At 43.1% G+C, this 23,415-nt stretch overlaps 1 protein-coding gene across 8 annotated transcripts in view; it reads left to right on the plus strand.

The window, feature by feature from the left end:
- The first annotated feature begins 258 nt into the window (after nt 1–258).
- Nucleotides 259–23,415, plus strand: part of LOC115141938 (RNA-binding protein Musashi homolog 2-like) — a 384,574-nt gene continuing 361,417 nt past the window's right edge. For all 8 annotated transcript variants that reach the window (XM_065000462.1, XM_065000464.1, XM_065000468.1 and 5 more), the window contains exons 1-5: nt 259–458; nt 789–829; nt 1,122–1,203; nt 1,784–1,868; nt 6,293–6,334. In XM_065000462.1, coding sequence (XP_064856534.1) covers nt 394–458; nt 789–829; nt 1,122–1,203; nt 1,784–1,868; nt 6,293–6,334 — 315 coding nt within the window. In that variant the 5' untranslated portion in view covers nt 259–393. The remainder of the gene's footprint in view (nt 459–788; nt 830–1,121; nt 1,204–1,783; nt 1,869–6,292; nt 6,335–23,415) is intronic.

Below are 23,415 nucleotides of genomic sequence, written 5' to 3' on the forward strand. Positions count from 1 at the left end.
TAACTGAATAGAACATGTTGTTAGCATGCTCTATAGTTTTCCACCTACTAACTTCACAGTTATGGTGGCGCACACACACACACACACACACACACACACACACACACACACACACACACACACACACACACACACACACACACACACACACCTAGTTAGGTTCATCTGTATATGGGCGGGGAATGCTTAATGACGTCAATTGAATTGGTTAGGTGACGAGCCCTTACCCCGCCCCATGTGGGTCGAGGGAGGGAGGGAGGGAGGGAGACACAGGCTGAGCTGATCCCACGTGTGACGCTTGCATTCCCGGCTCAGTAAAATTCTCTTTAGCGTGCTTCGGTGTAGCGTTGTGCCGCCTGTCTTCGTTAGTTACTGGCTATAGTTGGGTTAGCTATGGAGGGAGACGGGAGCCAAGCCACATCTGGAGGAAGTCCTAATGATTCGCAACACGACCCGGGGTAAGACTGCGAACAGCGCTGACACTTTTATCGTTATACATTGTGTCAATATTGCCCGGCTTATCAAAGCACTGACATTGATGTTGCCTTCCGGATGTAGTCAACTACACCTTTGTTTGATTATATTAGCAAACGGCCTGCCCCTTTTTTCTATAGCAATAGCTCTTTGGGCTTGATAACTAGAGCTCTCTTGCTGCTGCTCTGCCTACGTTTTGTTCGCTTTCTGTCGCTATATTAAGTAGTTAGCTAGAGCTAGCCAAGTAGTTAGCTACACGTCAAAATGGCCGATCTGACATCTGGACTCACTTCTGCTGTGTTTTCCCCTTACAGTAAAATGTTTATCGGTGGTCTCAGCTGGCAAACTTCACCAGGTAAGGAAATAATTTGCGGACTACAGTGTGGCATTGTCGGGTTGTGTTTTGTAGTAGCCGAGGCTGCCGGAGCTAGTTGCAACGTCTGATTTTGTGTGTGTATGTGTGTGTGTACCTACCTACTTCAGTGCGCGCAAGGTTATTTTTATTTGATATCATTTGAAGTCCTCTATTCGACCCCTATGTGCATACTAGTAACTAGAGGCATTTAAAGCTCATACATATAGTATTTTCTATATTTGACAGAAGAATGAAAACGACCAGTAACCTCCCGTTTGTGTTTCTTTTGCAGACAGCCTTAGAGACTATTTTACTAAATTCGGGGAAATCAGAGAATGTATGGTGATGAGAGATCCAACGACAAAACGCTCCAGGTAATTAGCTAATATATCCCACCTGTGTTTGCAATTGTATTAATTGTGGTTTTGCAGTGTCCTTATGATTACGCAAAATCAGTTAGCAAGCAAGCAGCCATTTATTTTTTGTCGCACGTCGAGCTTTTACAAGCGATTGAATCAGAGCTTTGCAAAGGTAACGCAATTTGACATTGACCACCACTAAAGATAGAATATTGGTGGTTCTTTGAATATGCCTGAAAATATGGGAAATAATTAATGACACTTCATTCACATGATTCTTTGTGCAGCATTAAAAGGAAATTGCATTTATATTTAAGAAATAATTGAATATGATATTATGAAAGTTCAACTATTTTGATATCAAGTAGCCTATGGATACACCAACATAGCCAACTTTGGTAAATATTTGTTACAATGTAACATTTGGCTGCATTATATATTTGTTAGGCTACAATGTAGCCTGCCATTTGGCTTTATTGTTTGTATCAATGTAACAGCTGTAGTTATACATACAACTGACTGATAGGCTGTTTGACCACTCTCCTGCGCCACTGACTGACTCACTGATTACAATGTTCCTTGTTTATTTCCACAGGGGCTTTGGATTCGTTACTTACGTAGATGCTGCCAGTGTAGATAACGTCTTAGCTCAGCCACATCACGAATTAGACTCAAAAACGGTATGTCTCCTCTCTTCTGTCACTTTTTAAGTGTTTTTGCTTTTGTGACCCACCTGCCTGGCATGATTGGCTATGTCGTATTGAGTTGTCTTTTACGGAGTTGTGATATGTTATTTGAATTAGTCACACACAGCCACATGCAATAAGTAGCCCCCAGAAATGAGGAGACCTTCTGCTAAACCTTTCTTTACCATTGAGGGCCATAGTACATAAAGTAAGTTGAGCACTGATGGCAACTGCAAAGCTTTCTGTCCGCAACATCTGAGTGTTTTGAGATGGGGAGCAATTTTATTGTTAAATCTGCATATTATATAAAGTGATTGTCATTCTGTATTTGTTTTCTGTGAAAATTCATTCCCAGCTGTCTTTATAGATTTTAGTATGCTATATATGCATTGTTGTACGTTTTTGTTTTTGATGCACCGTATTCAATCAGGCATTTTCTGTTTACAAAATCTAGTTCTAAATAAATGTGATTTTTAAAAAGCACCCCACCTTGAGTTAGCTTGAATTTTTCATCCTCCCAAGTCTGTTGTCTGCATATTTATCCACCTCCTCTGTCTGCATATTATCCACTTCCTCTCTGTCTGCATATTATCAACTTCCTCTCTGTCTGCATAGTATCCACTTCCTCTCTGTCTGCATAGTATCCACTTCCTATCTGTCTGCATAGTATCCACTTCCTCTCTGTCTGCATAGTATCCACTTCCTCTCTGTCTGCATAGTATCCACTTCCTCTCTGTCTGCATAGTATCCACTTCCCCTCTGTCTGCATAGTATTCACTTCCCTTCCCTTCCCCTGCATTTAGTGTTTCATTTTCCATATGGGTCAGTTTTCTTGTCCTTGCTGATTCTTGTGCTACTCTGTTGGTTAATATACATTGGATTGTAATGCCATTGGATTGAAATGAGAATACACTGACATTTTTTTTACATACATTAATTGTACATTTGCAAACAAACTTAAATGTGTTTGCAAAATAACTTCTCCACTTTTCATATCACTTAACTCAATTTGTGAGTTAATAAAATCTATGAAATTGTGCATGACACTAACATTACAGTAGTTTTAGGTTAAGTAATACTGTGTAGCTACACTGTAACTGCCTATGTAACTACCATGTAAAGATGTATGGTAATGTGGGACCAAAAATACTGATTCATTGTAAAGTCACACCGTACTCATGTTCTGTATGTGGTTGTTGTAGTGTATGCCCTAACTTAGCTGTGTGAGTGAGTGCTCAAAGGGCTTGTTCTTTAGGAGCGGTGGAGTGAATACAAGCAGCCTGTATTGTCCTCAAGGACTCACACGAACTGCTCTGACATTGCCGGAAGCTTTAGGTTTATGAAACAGATAGCTGAAGATGGAAAAGGAAATGCCTAACTTTCCACATGTCACTTCTGGAAAACTACACCGATATTATTTTAAATGCGCACTTCTATGTATTTTGTAGCCTAATGAATTGTTTATAATACAGGGATTTTTATGATTGCAGATTTGAATGTAATGTTGAGATGAATTAGTACACCTCTAGTTTCAGCCCAGCAAAGGAAGTAGACTCTCACACACACACACTCCCTAACTCTCACATACACACTCCCTAACTCTCGATGTGTACCTTAAAGTGTGCTTTGATGCAATCTCTCCCCTCTCCTTTCTGGACCTGCGTCTACATAGGCTTATTTGAAAACGGCTAATGACATTATCCATGCATTAAGGGACCAAGAGTAGAGTCTTTAGAGGATCTACTGCTTGTTTCGTATAATGTAATAGAGGCAACATTGAGCTGCCAACTCACCTCTGTGCCTTGGGAGGTGTTCTACATTAAAGTGCTGAAGTGCAGTGTGAAATGGAGGAGAGTCACATCTCACCATAAAGGTCCAATGCAGCTGTTTTTATCTCGATATCAAATCAATTCTGAGTAAAAATTAAGTACCTTACTGTGATTATTTCAAATAAAAATGTGTAAAAAATAAACAAAAATAGCTTCTTAGCAAATAGCCATTTTTAAAGCAATAATTTTACTAGGGCTGTCTAGGAGTGGTCTGATTGGGAGGGGGAAACTGAAAATGTGCTGTTATTGACAGAGGTTTGGAACGCTTATTGGTCTAAGTAATTTACTGCCTGGTGATGCCAAAACTCCTGACCAAAACAGGCGGAAATTTCAGGCGGTCTTTTCAAACAGCTCTTACACTAAAAGGGCATCAGCATTATCATTTTCCCAGTATTATTCCTACCTCAGTGTGGAAGTGAAAATAAAACACACTGCCAGGTGAGGCTGGGCTGGAAAATTCAAGTCCGTGCAACAAAGACATGGTTTGGTTTGTCTGCATGGGGAATTCAATGCTACTGTGTTTTGTCCTTTCATCAGGATACAATCAGTATATATTCTTCTAACATTCAGTCTACAAGAATCCCTATTAGAATAGCATATCCTTGCAAAATGCCCTTAAACCCTAATTAATTGTACAACGTTAACTTGTTACTAGTTTTAGTACAGAGTTACTTCACAGGTACACGAGCAGTTAGCATTATTTCAATTTTGAGATGCCTTTTTTACATTGTGGCACATCTATTTCCCTCGATTGGATACGCCAAGGCTGCGGCACGTACTGCATGTACATACTGCATGTACTTGACATGCATCATGCTTTATGTAATCCTTTACAACATGGAAATAAAGACTTGGGGTTGAATAATGCTCAGTGTCTGTCGACGATAGGATTTCTGCTGATGTCATTTGTGAAAACAATCTCTTGTAGACTAAACACTTTTCTGGCTAAAACATTCCACACTCCGCTAATGCATTCAGACAGCTGAATTCAGACAGTCACTTTCTAACAGCGTCTATTTTTGTCCGTCACACACTGACAGCTCTCTCTGTTACATTTCCTTCTGTTCTTTTTTTAAAGCAATTGACTAGCTCTCAACCTACTTTATGCACAATATTCCACTAATGGTCTTTTCCCCCTTTAGCTATGTGGCCTTAAAGATGAAAATGTGAAAGGAGAAATCCTTTGTTCACAGGAAGAGTGAATGTTGCTGTCGTATTCAACCTTACTGTGACAAATGGAAAATGTGTCTTGAAAGTCCTGGCTGTTTTAATGCACTGACTGTCCCATTTACCAGGATGTGTTCTTGTGCATGATTTCACCTTTTAGAAGTGTGTCAGAGGGGAACATTAATAGGCAAATTCATGTTTCTCAGTTGATTTGCACACGTTGTTCTTGAGGAAGTCCTGTGGTTGTGGTTAGTTCTAACACCTGACTTGATATCACACACATTTTAGTTTAAATTTAGTTTAATAAATAGTGAAAACATAAATGACTGTTGTGCAGTAAACTGATGCAACAATTAATAATACAATACCTTTTGCTTTCAGGTCTCATTGTATTCAATCCCAAATGTGCCAATTCACATTGGCTGCCATAATAACCCCTTGGATAGAATCAGGAAATAATTCTATCTAGCTGTTCTCCATAAAAGCATGCAGCCAAGCAGCCTTGTATGACCCATGTATTTGAAATCCATAATATAAGCTAAAAGAGTAGATGACTCAGGACAGCATTATGTGTTTTGAAATTAAAATGATGTTTTCCAGGAGGGAAACATTTAGTGGCTTTGAATAGCATTAATTAAAACCCTCTCATTCAATACATATTGAATGGACTTTTGATTTAGACTTAATTACTGCACAATTATGGCATTAAGTGGTCTATGTGCCATCAATAAAAATGTATAATTCTATGGTGCTTTTTTGCTGCTACATTTTTCACATCGTGCTTAAATAGCAACCTGGGCATTAATGCTAGTTATTCATTTTTCTTGGTCAATATACGTTGACTAAACCATGTGTGAAGGGCTATTGAGTTATTAATCAGCTATGCTTCTATGGAGTAATGCAAGATTGTGTGAATTGACGGACCTGGACTTTTTGATGAGGCAAAGGGAAATTAAAATGGTGCTTTTGATATAAATCAGCCAGCTTTAATATGACTTGATTAATCTGTGTGAAATCTCACACTGATAATAGTTTACTCGTGTAGGGTGCTTGAGCCCTATGGTTCCCCAGTACAGCTGGTTCTCTTCTCTCCCTGGTAGTTCATTGGTTGATTCATGTCATTGATTGACTAAAGAAGTCCCAGGTCTGAATCAGTCCTTGATCAGAGGGAATGGATGGAAACCAGCAGTCCTGAAGGGGACTTGCGGACCTCGAGGCCTGATTTGAATAGCCCTTGTGTAGTGTCTCTGTACTGTCAGTTTTGAGGGTAATCCTAATATTGTTTGTGTCGTGCATGCCGTTATGTGTGATCCATGAGGAATGCTTTAAATCCACACATCCAAGTCCCTGTCATTAGTTGTTTAAGTGATTGACAACATTTATTATTGATATCTAATCCTCTCTCTTCTTTATATTTACCAGATCGATCCTAAAGTTGCCTTCCCTAGACGTGCTCAACCCAAGGTAAGACAACATGCACATTTTGTTTTTAACCTCTTGTGGAGAGGTCTTTTCGTTTATGGTTTGTTGGTTGGTTTCTATAACACTGGGTGAATTGCTGACCTGCAGTGAAGAGAGTACTCTGTGGAGCTTTTGTGAGGGTCTGGTCATGAAACAGCAGCTAGAGCTGCCGATTTTAGTTTTGGTATATAAGTGTCACTGTGAGGCAGGCTGGTCTGGAGCTTGCTACAGGTAGATGACTGGCTGTCTGATTTATCCCATAGCTGCACCACCACCGTACTTGTTTACATCAGCATGTTGTCTAGAAACCGTAGTGAGGTAGAATTTCCCTGGGTGACTGCTCTAAAGGCTTCGCTGCATTTGATCGAATGAGAGAGTATCACATTGTAGTTGTTCACACAATGTTTTTTCCCTGAAGACGCTGAGATTGATTGGGGAATTTTATTTTTTTGGAGACATAAAAAGAGCCATTGTTACTCTGTTACCAAGATCAGGTTTCAAACTGAGAATTGACGAAGGTAAAGCTTTCCAAGCCGAGGCACATGTTCTCTTAAGGCTGGGTATGACTACAGTATGAAATTGAGAAACATCTAGAGAATGTGCTTGTTTCTTGATACAGTCTGTCTTCTCCCCTTGTTTCCAGCGGCAGGTAGCCTAGCAGTTAAAGCGTTGGGCCAGGTTACTTGTTTGAAAACCTGAGCCGAAGGTGAAAAATCTGTCTGTGCCCTTGAGCAAGGCACTTAACCTTAATTTGCTCCAGGGGTGGCGTACTACTATGGCTGACCCTAGAAAACCACACATTTCACTGCACCTATCCTGTGTATGTGACAATACAACATGTTTATTTTTTTTAATGCACCTCTTCATGTCAAGTCTAATGGTGTCCAGTAATAGTGATGATACTGACATGAGTCCAGTCTGACTGTACAGTACTTAGTTCAAGTGCAGACTGTTTTGATATTCCAGCGTATGCTACTCTCTTCCACAGATTTGTATGGTGCTTTGATATTTTCTGCTCTGTGTGCAAAAAAGAACCCTTGATAAAAATTATGTAATCATTTTTTAATAAACATGAATTTGATTCAAGGACATTTTTAACAATAAAGAAAGATGCATGCACTGTGCAGGCCTATGTAGGTGTTTGTTTCTAAAGACCAATAACACTGTAAATGAACTTGAAGGTGAAATCACACCTTGAGTTGTCTTTTGACCCTTGAGAGCAGGCTCATTAGCAGAGAAAAAGGCTGTATTTGTTTTAAACCTGAGTGGAGAGAGAATGTGGCTGTCAAAGAACATAGAGCTATAGGATTGAAGGGCAGTTAAATCAGCATTGCAGGGGGTTTTGGTGCATGTAAAATGTTGTACAATAATGTTCAAGCCCTCAGGTTATCGTCGTCGTTTAGAGCCAAATGAGTGTTGTTTTCTGTTGGTCAGTAACACTGGCTCAGGGTTTTTAATGCCTGTGTTGGATTCCTCAGTCAGCGCTTACCTCAGATCATGCTGTCGGCTGCATACTCATTCTGTCCCAGATTTGAGTGTGTACAGTGTGTGTGGGACAGCGCAAGAAACATCCACCTCAGGCCTTTAAAGCTGGGTAGGGATGGACTGCCTCTGGCTGGCCGGCAGGCTAACTCTACAATACGGGAATAGCTTCAAGGGTGGCAGGTGTCCACAGCACACTGGTCCAGCTAATTGAAATGAAGAACTTTCCCTGAGTGGACAATCACTGGAGGAGAAATTACGCACTCACTCCCTTGACCGTACACATGCCAGTCCAGTCACTCTGGTCCAAGGCAGCACAGGCAGGCTGGCTCAGGGCCTGGGGCTCCGAGATGAACAGGCATTAAATTAGGCTGCAGAAGTCAGAAGACAACACAGCCGCTAGGTGTTTTCTGTTAAGCGAACCACCCAATAATAAGCTTTATGCAAATAAATGTATGCCATCGCATACAATCATGTGAAATTATGGCATTGTATTTGTGACTTACTTTCCCCATATTTTGGAGTGTGTTGAATATAACTGAAAGAAGCAGGCGTATGTTGTGTACTGTGGCTAGCTAGGGTGTCAGGTTTAACTACATGGAAAAGTAAAGCTGAGTTTGGGGGATTATTACCAAACAGACATATAGTGCCTTTGGAAAGTATTCAGACCCCTTGACTTTTTCCACATTTTGTTAGGTTACAGCCTTTTTATAAAATGTATTAAAAAAAAAAAAATTCACCTCATCAATCTACACACAATAGCCCATCATGACAAAGCAAAAAACAGGTTTTTAGATTTTTTTTCTCCAAATGTATAAAAAAAAATCTAATGAAATTCAGACCCTTAACTCAGTACTTTGTTGAAGCACCTTTGGCAGCGATTACAGCCTTGAGTCTTCTTGGGTATGATGCTACAAGCTTGTCACACCTGTATTTGGGGAGTTTCTCCCATTCTTCTCTGCAGATCCTCTCAAGCTCTGTCTGGTTGGATGGGGAGCGCTGCTGCACAGCTATTTTCAGGTCTCTCCAGAGATGTTCGATCTGGTTCACGTACAGGCTCTGACTGGGCCGCTACGGGTACAACTCCGGACCTTATACAGTATGACGTGATTAATCTGTTGTAAGATGGCTGAATATGTGCTATGATGGGATCAGAGTTTTTATAATAAGGTCACATGGTTAAAAAAAAATAAAGGAAAAACTCCTGTCTTTGGGGAGGATGAAAACCCTGTTGAACTGCAGCAACCTTATGCATATGAATGATATTTTATAGGACTAGAGGAGTTTCCTATACACAGACACAGAGAAAGCATAATTTGACAATAAAACTCACAAGGCTGAGCTTGCTTTATGCAGGTTTACATCTTGTAGTCCTGCCCTATGCAACTGAACAACTAAGAAACAGTGTACTTAGTCTGTTATTGTGTTTACTGGTTAATTCCAGTGGATTGAAAAAGTATAGGTAGCCTTGTCAGCCTAAATTTGAATAAAAACCAAATTTGATCCCATTCATATTTTCTCCCAAACAAATGGGCTATAAATACACAATGTTCCCGCATCGTTTACCCTGGCCAGAGGGACAAGGCGCATAGTAGGTCAGACTGAAAAATGGTCTCAGGCGGCAGGGTAGTCTAGTGGTTAGAGCGTTGGACTAGTAACCGAAAGGTGGCAAGTTCGAATCCCCGAGCTGACAAGGTACAAATCTGTCGTTCTGCCCCTGAACAGGCAGTTAACCCACTGTTCCTAGGCCGTCATTGAAAATAAGAATTTGTTCTTAACTGACTTGCCTAGTAAAATAAAGGTAAAAAAAAAAAAAATCCAGCATGTCAGATCCCTAGTGTTTAGCTGTATAGGCTGCTATATTTATGGAAGAGTTTTGCTTGTCTATCGGCAGTGATGTGTTATCACGCTTGCTAAATGAATACCGGAGGAAAGTGTAGAGCGCGCCTTGAGCTTTCGCGTGCCCTGCGATTTCCGTGAATGTGATTAGTCTAGACACGCAAACAGTCTGCACTCTGATGTGAAGGACGGATAAATTGTGCGCGAGTTGACAAATCGGTCTAACAGCACTTTCTCCCACTTTTTAACGCGTTGCGTCAATACATTTTATTAAATGAAATCAAAAGTGCTGTGGCGCTGCCCCACACCTGATTGAAAAGTGCTGTGTCAAATTATAGTCAAGTCAAACCTTGAGTAGTTAGTTAATATACTGCCTGGCAAGTACGATGTAGTTGTAGCCAACTAACGTTAGGTAACTAGCTAACTTACCGGTACGTACTGCTGTAATGCTATGCGGTTCTAAGGATAGCTTAGCCAACAAATTGTCAGCAAACATGACGTGTAACTAAACTTATTTGAGAAGTATTTTATTACATTGCGTAACATTATAGTATTTGTCATTATGTAAAGCAATGAATTTGTATCTGCTCTCGGCGGACTTCAGCTGCATATTTTCCAACACCTTCAAATCAGAAAACGTTGAAGAATTTATGAAGAATTGCATTGTGGGCCCTAAAAGTACGGAAAAGGTATCCGCTGCATGTATATACTTCGTATTTTGTGGAATTTATACGACATCTGGCATACTAACTATATCCATATTGTAATGAAACAGCAGGGAGCAGGTTTCGAACCCTCGACCTTCTATCCCGAAGTCCAGCGCGCTATCGACTGTGCCGCAAAAGCATACTCAAATGCGATATCCGCGCGTATAAACCCACTACTCCCTCTTTTCAAAGAGCGCTGGCTTGCAACTCTACGTCTTACAGGAACGCGCTCATCGGCCAAGCACATGCACTGTCGTGGATGCAATGTCCGATTCACTTCTGACTAGTGATGGAAATTTTTCAGACTACCCTGGCAACTTTGTTTTCTCCAAATAGAACCTAGCAACACGTTTAGCTACTTTTTACAAATGTATTTCGAACTTTTAGCAACTTTTGAAAAGTGACTCGAACGCTAAAATGCACGCATTTTCCCTCTAAAGGACACAAAAACGATTTCTCTGTCGCACACTCAGTCACAACACACATGCCTGGCTGCAAAAGTGCAGTGTGAGTGACGTCAGGAGCAGGCGCTCAGTTCGTGCACAGGCAGCAGCAGGCCAGCAGCAATTTCAGCAAATTGGTAATCGTTGTTAGCTGACTGCAGTAGCAGTAGTACGGCTTCGAAAAGCCAAACCCAATGAATATAGTTGGTCATGAAAGTTTGATCTTGAACAAACTTACAACGTCAATCAACATGTCTCAATCACAATTGTACAGCCAGAAGAACAGAAAAGAGTGGGAGTCTGTACCTGAACAAATGTTAAATAATATTTTTTGCCAAGCTGGCCAGTCAATTTGAGTAACGTTACTGTGTATTCTATGTAATAACGCAGTTTTACGTTATCACGCAATGACATCACAACGTCATTTAGCAACAAATCAACCTGCCTCTAGCAACTTACCTTGAAAATTAGTTGGCAACACTGCTTCTGACACCTAATGAAACAGCAGGGTGCAGGTCTTGAACCTTCTAACCCGAAGTCCAGCGCGCTATCGACTGTGCCGTGCTTATAAACCCTGGGTTTTTACAATACTATGACCAATAAGCATACTATATACTCAATTCATGTCACAAATAGTATGATGACTGCGGTTAGTATGAGTATTCAAACACAGCTAAACACTCGCATATTTCATAGTGAGCTATTGAGGGACAGAGAGAGAGGGGCACAGTATAAGCAGGTCGGTCACCAGGCGGACAGAGTCAGATCCGTGAACTAGGCCCATCTATCGGCAATCAAAAGCAGTATCTCTAAATGGAATGCTGTATCTTGCAATTTCTTGGCTTGCAATGTCTCGCAACTTCAGTAAAGCAGGGCCTATCGTCAGTGAAAAGGCTAGGATATTCCACATGCAACAGACTGAACAAACACTTGCACCATTAGCAAAGAGAAGGAGCAGGGGTGTAATCATTAGTCCAAACAGTTGCAAAACATTTTGCAACTAAAACTAGTTTCTATTGGACAAATATAGGTAGGTCCCGCCCCTTTCGTTTCGCTTGCTTCCATTTAAGAAACGTTTTACAACTGAATCGGCTTAATAAATACGCCCCCATGCGAGCCAGCATGAGGGGGAGAGAGTATGGGGCAGGCGGAAGGAACCGTGGTGCGCATGGCTAACGTTATATGTATGACCTTATTATTCGTATCTTTGAGCTATTTGCTTAGGTAGCTATACCCTAATGTTAGCTAGCTAACATAAACCTGTTTGGTTAGCTACCTGCAGATTCATGCAGGGTAGTAACCTCATGAGTTGTGATTATGGTTCATTGTTTATCTGGCAAGCTAGCTAACGTATGACCCATTGACCCATTGAACCTGGTTGGTTAGCTACCTGCAGATTCATCAAGACAAAGGGTGGCTACTTTGAAGAACCTCAAATATGTTGTAATGAAACAGCAGGGAGCAGGTCTCGAACCCTCAACCTTCTAGCCCGAAGTCCAGCGCGCTATCGACTGTGCCACAAAAGCATGCTCCAGCGGCAGAGTTGATATCCGTGCTTATAAACCCAGGGTCGATACACTATTTTGATGAGTTGATTAACACTTTTTTTGGTTACTCCATGATTCCATATGTGTTATTTCATAGTTTTGATGTCTTCTATTATACTTCAATGTAGAAAATAATACAAATAAAGAAAAACCCTTGAATGAGAAGGTAAGTCCAAACTTTTGACAGGTACTGCATATATTAGTGTTGTATTTTACATTAGTATTTTGAGCAGATTGTTGACAAAAAAAGTACAACTAAATACATTTTAATCCCACTTTGTAACAAAATGTCAAGGAGTGTGAGTACTTTCTGCAGACACTGTATGCCATTGTTTGAACACTTGAAGTGTGTCATGATTCATGATTGTAAATGCCTGTTCTTGTTCTCTCCCCGGTCATCGAAGAAAATGTTCTCTCTACCACTTTCAGAGCCTGACATCCATTGGTTTTGAGAACCTGTAGATGTCTCTATAATCTCTGTTCATATTTTGTAGGTTGAAAATAATAATAATCATATGCTGGGCCTGTGACCAAACCACCAGAGAGAATATCCTCCACAAAATGTTCAACACCCCGATTTGGCCAATAAATGGCTGTTATTTTTGAAAAGAAAGTAAACTATGAATGGTTTTCCAACTCCAACGCTCGGTGGGCTCGTGAGAGACCATTCTCTGGGAGAGGGAGAGAGGGGAAGAAATAAAAATGTTGAGCACACACTGCACAGCATAATGGGCTCCTTGAGTTCCCCCCACTAACACGCACCCTCCCTGAGTGCAGAGGCTTTGGCATTTACTGCCATGAGAACTGTCAAAACAATACCTCAGTGGGTGCTGTTCTCTCTGCACAGCATCCCACATCCAACCCAGGCCTCTACAACAACGCCCTGTGTGACTACTGGAAGTGTGTGTGTGGTGTTGGGTGGAGGGTGAAGTAAGGGTAGGGGGTTGGTGGTAGGTAGGAATTGAGTCCACAGTTGTACTTTTACATGTAATTTTCCCTTTTCTTCTGGTGCCCTGGTGTGAGAGCGGTGTGTACTGAGAAGTAGCTGAGCCGTTAACTCTGGCCGTGGGGGGGTTGGAGGAGGGTGAGTGTGATGCAGAGTGTGAGAACTCCTGGCCAAGTTTTTAATGAAGTCCAAAGGTGAGGATGTGTGAAGTGCTGAACTCTCCGTCTCTCCCTCCTCACAGTGGACGCTTGGCCCCCACCAGGAGAGGGGCACCGGTCCAAGAGCCTAGTTCTCAATCTCCTGTGTGGCCCAGCACTCCGACACCAATTAAGAACCCAGCAAACCACTGCTTAGTCCCATTCAATCTGCTCTCCCTTCCTTTCTCTGTGTGTGCCTCTCTCCCCCTCCTGCTGCAGTTCTAGCAGTCCATGTTTTTTCTGTTGATGACCTGGCAAAGTAGTTCCTCTCCTTTTTTCCCCCTCAGTTCTCTGATATTTGCAGCAGGTGCTCCACTTTTCTGCTGTTGGAGTAATTGAATTGGACAAGAAGGCTTTGGTTAAACCTTACACCACTCGGATTCTTTGAGGGTCTTGGCGTATACGTTGCATAGACCTATAGATGTTTGATGCTCTGAAATGAAAGGTAGGATAATACAAAGAAATGAGCCTGCATTCTACCTTTGATGACATCACAACAAGGAGTTGTTTTGGACTAAGAAAACTGCTATCTACAATGTACAAGCAACACCAACTGTAGTAGGGACTTATTTCTTAGTTTTGATGTGGTGTCATCAGCGGTCAGTAATTCTGACTAGGCCCTGTACTATATGGGCAATTCCAGACAAAGTGAAGCTGAGACTCCGATTTTTCACCCTAAAATATATTTCAAACAAAAACCTTTTGATTTAAAAGTTAAACAAACCATACAACTCTATGCACAAGGACTACTTTTAATCATTTACACAGAACATTTTATGAAAACACATTTACTTGAAGAACAGTGCAGATTAAAAGTTTGGTAACCGAATGACGGCACAAAACAGAAACACAAAAAGCACACACTTTGTCTCCACTGTTCTTCAAGTAGATGTGTTTTTGGAAAAAGTTCTGTGGAAATTGTTGAAAGTAGTCCTTTTAAAGGAAGAAGTGAAAAAATATAATATAAAAGCAACATGCAAACATACAACAATTTAAAAGAAAAATATAAATGCAACATACAACAATTTCAAAGATTTTACCGAATTACAGTTCATATAAGGAAATCAGTCAAATTAAATAAATTCATTAGGTCTTCATATAAGGATTTCACATCTGGGAATACAGATATGCATCTGTGGGTCACAAAACTTGAGACATCTGTGACCACCATATGCCTCATGCAGCGCAACACATCTCCTTCAGATAGAGTTGATCGGGCTGTTGATTGTGGCCTGTGAAATGTTGTCCCAGTCCTCTTCAATGGCTGTGCAAAGTTGCAGGATATTGGCTGGAACTGGAACACGCTGTCGTACATGTCGATCCAGAGCATCCCAAACATGCTCAATGGGTGACATGTCTGAATATGCAGGCCAAGGAAGAACTGGGACATTTTCAGCTTCCAGGAATTGTGTACAGATCCTTGCGACATGGGGCCGTGCATTATCATGCTGAAACATGAGGTGATGGATGAATGCCTCAAAATCTCAAGGTATCTCTGTGCATTCAAATGGCCATCGATAAAATACAATTGTTTGTCTGTAGCTTATGCCTGCCCATACCATAACCCCACCGCCACCATATACGCTATCGGCCCAGTACAGTTGAAACCTGGACTCATCTGTGAAGAGCACACGTCTCCAGCATGCCAGTGGCCATTGAAGGTGAGTATTTTCCCACTGAAGTCAGTTACAATGCCGAACTGCAGCTAGCTCAAGACTCTGAGTATGATGAGCACACAAATGAGCTTCCCTGAGATGGTAATTGACAGTTTGTGCAGAAATTCTTTGTTTGTTCGAACTCAGTTTCATCAGCTGTCCGGTTGGCTGGTGTCTGACGATCCTGCAGGTGAAGAAGCCGGATGTGGAGGTCCTGTGCTGGCGTGGTTACACACGGTCTGCGGTTGTGAGGCCGGTTGGACAAACTGCCAAATTCTCTAAAACAACATTGGAGGCGGCTTATGGTAGATAAATTAAAATTTAATTCTCTGGCAACATCTCTGGTGGACATTCCTGCAGTCAGTATGCCAATTGCACGCTCCCTCAAAACTGGAGGCATTGTGTTGTGTGACAGAACTTCACATTTTAGAGTGGCTTTTTATTGTCCCCAGCACAAGGTGCACCTGTGTAATGATCATGCTGTTTAATCGTAATCTTGATATGCCACACCTGTCAGGTATATGGATTATCTTGGCAAAGGATAAATGCTCACTAACAGGGATGTAAACACATTTGTTTACAAAACTTGAGAAAAATACGTTTTTTGTCCCTGTGGAATATTTCTGGGATCTTTTATTTCAGCTCCTGAAACATGGGACCAACACTTTACGTGGGGCATTTATATTTTTGTTCAGCATAGTTTCACTTTGCAATCATTGGTTTTTGTTTGACGTACATTTTAAAGTGAAAACCTGAGTCTTAGCATCACTCTTTTACTGTGTAATTGCCAATATGTTTTTCTGAAACTAAATAGTCTTGGACTGAAGCTCTAGGCTGAACCACTGTGTCTCTCACTCCGGGTCTGAAATGACATGACTGGCCACAGTTGGTCAAGCCCTGCCTCCCTCTGCTCTCAGCTCACTGCCTAGGCATGCGTCACAGAGGCCTGCTGAATGTATCCCTACCCTGCTGTTGCTGCCCTGGCGGCTGGAGGGGGTTTGTTGGGGAGTCAGTCAGTGTGTTCGTGTGGAACAGAACAGGCAGGCAGCAGAACAGGAGAGGGTCAGGACCCGGGAGTGGAGGCTGCTGGGGTTGGCCTTCCCCAAACTGATCCTGAGTGACGTTAATGAGGAGCACGCCAGAAGAGAGAGAACCATGCCGGGTCAAACAAAAGTCGCTGGTTCTCAACAGTCAACATGGCTGCTTCCATAGCCCTGCAGTCTACCTCTACTAGACATTCTCTAGTCTCTGGATGAAGGAGGCAGGAAGGACTCCTTCCCTTTCACTCTACCCCTGTCCTTCCTCCTTCACCTCTTCATCTTCAAACAGAGCAATGTAAACATGTATCTCATGACAAGCCTTTCTCTGATTGTCCTCTTGTTGAGCTGCACATGAGGCTGTAAAAGCATGGAGTTGATTGAAAAGGACAGAAGACATTGTTTTGACAGGTATTTTTTTCCCTCTGTCTATTTAGTATGCACTGATAGTATTGTACCAGTCACCATTGATTTGCTTCCTTTAATCCATTGTTCTAACTGCACTCCTCCCACCCCTCCTTTTACACACTCCTCCCACCCAGGCACAACCCCATCTGTATAGCATCACTTTCTGTGTTTCTGCACAATACACTATATATACAAAAGTATGTGGACACCCCTTCAAATTAGTGGATTTGGCTATTTCATCCACACCTGTTGCTGACAGGTGTATAAAAGTTACAAACTGCCCCTGGAAGCAACATCAGCACAAGAGCTGTTTGTCGGGAGCTTCACGAGATGGGTTTCCATGGCAGAGCAGCTGCACACTAGCCTATGATCACCATCCTCAATGGCAATCATCGTCTGGAGCTGTGTAAAGCTCACCGCCATTTGACTCTGGAGCAGTGGAAACGCGCTCTCTGGAGTGATGAATCTCGCTTCACCTTCTGGCAGTCTGAAGAAAGCTACCTGCCCAAATGCATAGTGCCAAACCTTTAAAGTTTGATGGAGGAGAAATAATGATCTGGGGCTGTTTTTCATGGTTCGGCCCCTTAGTTCCAGTTAAGGGACATCTTTGTTACAGCATACAATGACATTTTAGACAATTCTGTGGTTCCAACTTTGTGGCAACAGTTTAGGGAAGGCCCTTTCTTGTTTCAGCATGGCAATGCCCCTGTGCACAAAGTGAGGTCCATGCAGAAATGGTTTGTCAATATTCGAATGGAAGATCTTGACTGGCCTGCACAGAGCCCTGACCTCAACCCCATGGAACACCTTTGTGATGAATTGGAACGCCGACTGCGAGCCAGGCCTAATCGCCCAACATCAGTGCCTGACCTCACTAATGCTCTTGTAGCTAAATGGAAGTAAGTCCCTGCAGCAATGTTCCAACATCTAGTGGAAAGCCTTCCCAGAAGAGTGGAGGATGTTATAGCAGTAATGATGGGACCAACTCCATATTAATGCCTGTGATTTTGGAGTGAGATGTTCGACGAGCAGGTGTCCACATACTTTTGGTCAAATAGTGTATATGGATGGAAAATTGGTGCAATTCTTTACTCTGAACTTGACTTCTCACGGTGCAGTGCTGTCAGACATATTTCAAACCCCCTGTGGACTGAGACAGGTTATTAAACAGTGACAAACTGGGTTTGGAGCAACCTCTCCTTTACCACGGTGATGTCTGCCAGAGAGAGAGAGAGAGCGATGCTGTTGTCGGAGCGGGGAGAGAATGATACCGTGTAGGAGCTAGGAGACGGCATGCCAGTCCACTCCCTTCTCTTTGATACTGGTGCTATTTCATCATAAGGCTATGCAGTATAGCGCTGTGTGTGTGTAAGACAGGTGAGCGGACTAGACTTTTAGTGGCATCTTCTACTAGGAATTTTTAAGAGTCAATGAACAGCGATCCACTTTTTAAAGGGGTTTTGGTAATTAGAATGTGTATACATTTATTTATACAAGCTTATAAAAAAGTGTGTTGCCATTCAGTTTTTGTATGACACTGGAGCAAGGCAACCTTGAACTGCTTCTGAATTTTAAATATCCATTATAAATTGGGACATGGAATTAAAGTCTGCCTGTAGCCAGCTATTATGACTGTGAGCTTAGACATTGCTTATGGCGGTTCATGCTAGCAATCGGATACTAGCCAGTCAGTTGTCAGTAACAAGGGAGTCAGACTCCTTTAACGCCACTGCGCCCGGTTCCTGTCCGTCTGTCTCTGTCTGAGGCACTGGATATTTTGCGGAAGGCATGACTAATCAATCCTGTTTGTGTATGCCACAGAGAGTGAGAGGGAGAGCAGCCCAAATAACAAGGGCTGGCTGACCTGCCGCGTCGGCGTCCTTGCCTGCCGATTGTCCTTCAGCCGGCTGCTGAGCTGTGCTGTGTTGGAGCCTCACCAACACCACAGCACTTATCTGACTGGGTGACTGTGGAGGCTGCTCTGCTCTGCTCCTCTTTTCTCTGCTGCTCATTCACTGCAGCACAGAATATACCCTTTTTGTCTGGCAACCTAATCTCTCTGTCTCTCGGTCTCTCTGTCTCGGTCTCTCTGTCTCGGTCTCTCTGTCTCGGTCTCTCTGTCTCGGTCTCTCTGTCTCTCTCTGTGTCTTTCTCTCTCTCCCTGCCTCTCGGTCTCTCTGTCTCGGTCTCTCTGTCTCTCTCTGTGTCTTTCTCTCTCTCCCTGCCTCTCGGTCTCTCTGTCTCGGTCTCTCTGTCTCTCTCTGTGTCTTTCTCTCTCTCCCTGCCTCTCGGTCTCTCTGTCTCGGTCTCTCTGTCTCTCTCTGTGTCTTTCTCTCTCTCCCTGCCTCTCGGTCTCTCTGTCTCGGTCTCTCTGTCTCTCTCTGTGTCTTTCTCTCTCCCTGCCTCTCGTTTGCTCCAGCTTTTCCTACAGCATGATAAATCTGATGCTAAATTTAGAGGCCATTTTTATTGAGCAGTGAGGGATTACTGGCACAGAGAGAGCGGGCGAGAGAGAGAGCGTGTGTGAGAGATGGGGAGAGGGCGAGAGAGAGAGCGTGTGTGAGAGATGGGGAGAGGGCGAGAGAGAGAGCGTGTGTGAGAGATGGGGAGAGAGGGAGAGAGAGAGAGAGTGTGTGAGAGAGGGAGGAGAAGGGAGAGCGAGAGAGAGCGAGAAGAGCGAGGGGGAAAGAGGGAAAGAGTGGCAGGCTTTCTATCTCCAATAGGCCTAACAGGAGGAGCTTACGTTCTGTTTTAAAGCACCCTCTGTGTTTATATGTTGTACCGTCACATCAGTACACCTGTCTAATAGCTACATGGTATGGTCTCCCATTATCAATCATTCCTGTTACAAAGAATGGGTTTGGTTAGAGAAGACACATTTCTGTTGGACATTCATGTATACATTACACAATATCGTAATCTTCTAAGGCCTGTTTTCTGATATCTATCTTATTTTCTAATGTGTAGGCTGTAGTTTCTCAGAAGATGATGGTAGCCCTTCCATGGTGCTGACTCAGCACCCCCCGTGTTAACGGGTTCCTGGTGCTCTGACACAGAGTGAGGGTGTTATAGATGCTGCTGGTCTTTAGGTCCTAGACATAATGCTTTGCTTCAGGAGGAAGGCAGAGCAGCAAAGCTCTGCTCTATAATCTCACCACACATAGAACAGGGTCCTGGCCTCTCCCACATGTTGATGCGTAAGAATTTATAGCCCTCTTCCCAGTCTCTCCCCTCCACCCATCCTATACACGTCTTCACATTGTTACTCACTCATTCACCTTGGCCTTCCTCTGGAAAATACACTGTTACTCACTCATTCACCTTGGCTTTCCTCTGGAAAATACACTGTTACCCACTCATTCACCTTGGCCTTCCTCTGGAAAATACACTGTTACCCACTCATTCACCTTGGCCTTCCTCTGGAAAATACACGGTTACTCACTCATTCACCTTGGCCTTCCTCTGGAAAATACACTGTTACCCACTCATTCACCTTGGCCTTCCTCTGGAAAATACACTGTTACCCACTCATTCACCTTGGCTTTCCTCTGGAAAATACACTGTTACCCACTCATTCACCTTGGCTTTCCTCTGGAAACTACACTGTTACCCATTCATTCACCTTGGCCTTCCTCTGGAATATACACTGTTACCCACTCATTCACCTTGGCCTTCCTCTGGAAAATACACTGTTACCCACTCATTCACCTTGGCTTTCCTCTGGAAAATACACTGTTACCCACTCATTCACCTTGGCTTTCCTCTGGAAAATACACTGTTACCCACTCATTCACCTTGGCTTTCCTCTGGAAAATACACTGTTACCCACTCATTCACCTTGGCCTTCCTCTGGAATATACACTGTTACCCACTCATTCACCTTGGCCTTCCTCTGGAAAATACACTGTTACCCACTCATTCACCTTGGCTTTCCTCTGGAAAATACACTGTTACCCACTCATTCACCTTGGCTTTCCTCTGGAAAATACACGGTTACCCACTCATTCACCTTGGCTTTCCTCTGGAAAATACACTGTTACCCACTCATTCACCTTGGCTTTCCTCTGGAAAATACACTGTTACCCACTCATTCACCTTGGCCTTCCTCTGGAATATACACTGTTACCCACTCATTCACCTTGGCCTTCCTCTGGAAAATACACTGTTACCCACTCATTCACCTTGGCTTTCCTCTGGAAAATACACTGTTACCCACTCATTCACCTTGGCTTTCCTCTGGAAAATACACGGTTACCCACTCATTCACCTTGGCTTTCCTCTGGAAAATACACTGTTACCCACTCATTCACCTTGGCTTTCCTCTGGAAAATACACTGTTACCCACTCATTCGCCTTGGCCTTCCTCTGGAAAATACACTGTTACCCACTCATTCACCTTGGCCTTCCTCTGGAAAATACACTGTTACCCACTCATTCACCTTGGCTTTCCTCTGGAAAATACACTGTTACCCACTCATTCACCTTGGCCTTCCTCTGAAAAATACACTGTTACCCACTCATTCACCTTGGCTTTCCTCTGGAAAATACACTGTTACCCACTCATTCGCCTTGGCTTTCCTCTGGAAAATACACTGTTACTCACTCATTCACCTTGGCCTTCCTCTGGAATATACACTGTTACCCACTCATTCACCTTGGCCTTCCTCTGGAAAATACACTGTTACCCACTCATTCACCTTGGCTTTCCTCTGGAAAATACACTGTTACCCACTCATTCACCTTGGCCTTCCTCTAGAAAATACACTGTTACCCACTCATTCGCCTTGGCCTTCCTCTGGAAAATACACTGTTACCCACTCATTCACCTTGGCTTTCCTCTGGAAAATACACTGTTACCCACTCATTCGCCTTGGCTTTCCTCTGGAAAATACACTGTTACTCACTCATTCACCTTGGCCTTCCTCTGGAATATACACTGTTACCCACTCATTCACCTTGGCCTTCCTCTGGAAAATACACTGTTACCCACTCATTCACCTTGGCTTTCCTCTGGAAAATACACTGTTACCCACTCATTCGCCTTGGCCTTCCTCTGGAAAATACACTGTTACCCACTCATTCACCTTGGCCTTCCTCTAGAAAATACACTGTTACCCACTCATTCACCTTGGCTTTCCTCTGGAAAATACACTGTTACCCACTCATTCGCCTTGGCCTTCCTCTGGAAAATACACTGTTCAGTATAATTAGTTACCTGCTAAGAGGAATAGAGTAATAACTACCTACAAGATGCAACAGTGGTTAAGGTTGCATTTTAAGACAGGCAGTGAGGGTTTTAAGAAGGCAAAAAGCCATCGTCGGTCAAAGGACCTGATTGGCCTATTTTTGTTGATTGACAGCCTGAGATGGTGTTTTCTTCATCCTTGTCAACAGTAGACAGGCCCACCCTCTTCACAGAGGTGGCATTCTCACAGCTTGTTGATACCATCCCGCTCTACTTATAATCACCATTGTTTTAGTCAAATAGCTATATTTGACTGTTGTGTGTTTCTTAGGCCTGTCACTGTCTTTTCCCTTCTTCCTTTAAAAGCTTGTGAGGCCTTGAGAGCCTGTTTGAGTTGATCCGACTAAACCACTATAATCAGCCTCACTGAGAGCAGGCAGAGAGTGGGAGGGAGGGACGGAGAGGGAAAAAAGAGAGCACTTACACTGCAAACCACTCCTCTCCCCAATGCTTCTCTCCATCAAAGACAAAAAAAAGCTATTAAAGTCATAAGCCACACGAGGGGAAAATGACGGCAGGCACAATAGGCTTTACCCAGAGAGAAGAGCGCCCGTAGGAGTAAATGTCAACTCCTGCGGTGAGCCCAGGTTATGTTCTGGGTTGCTATGGCACTGTCTCTCTGGAGCCAGGCTACAGCCAGTTCTCCTCTAGTCTCCTCTTCTCTGTTCGGGGTGAAAAGTCTGTTTGCATTGGCTTTGCAGTTGTGTACCACACGTATGTCGTCTATTGACTGTGTGTGTGGTCATGTAGGGCACTGTAACACTACTGTACAGTGTAGTGGCTGCAGTGTCCGTTATTGATTTGGACTTCAATATTGCACCATGGATCCCCTCTATACTCCATCAGTGACCTGACTACCTCCAGGCAGTCCCCACAGCTGTGACCTTTCTCGCCCTCTCAACCCTCCCCACTTCTCCCCCTTCTCTGTCCTAGGTCATTGGTACCCCAGCCTCTCTCAACATGGCATTGTGAAGCGGTGGACTCTGGGAGAGAGATGTGCACTCTCTGGAGTGTATTGTTTCCACAGCTGCCACATCACGGGTCAGTCCCGTCATGTGCCTCACCACACTGACCTTGGGGACCACTGGCAATTGATGTGCCCTCAAACAGGGACACGGCCAGCATGGACACTCTCACTGCTCTGGACAAAAGTCCATTAACAACATTTACCATCACTGCAATGCTATCAGATACTGTTCAACAAGCCAAGGCAAAGAGCTGTTGTTTGCTGTATGTGTAACTAAGCTACAGGGAATCACTGGGTGTATGATTTGAGTTATTTTGAAATACTTTTGCAGGAATTCAATTTGGGACACTTCTTTTGCAATAAAGAAAACAAGCAAACACCAAAGTATTACAGTTGCATAATATGATGAAGTAACAAGTGTAAATGGCTGGACAAAAGCTGAGTATAAACCTAGACTAGAGAACGTATTCTGCCAGTCAGAGATTACAGTCAACCGTCTTTCCTGTTCTTTGTTTTGGATTCCGTTGTCCTCACACCTACTACGTCCCCTCAATACCACACTTCCACAAATCCTTGTGCTCCTCTGTCTGGTGTGAACGCAGCACACAATC

Source organism: Oncorhynchus nerka, linkage group LG14, assembly GCF_034236695.1.
Source record: "Oncorhynchus nerka isolate Pitt River linkage group LG14, Oner_Uvic_2.0, whole genome shotgun sequence".
Classification (NCBI taxonomy): Eukaryota; Metazoa; Chordata; class Actinopteri; order Salmoniformes; family Salmonidae; genus Oncorhynchus; species Oncorhynchus nerka.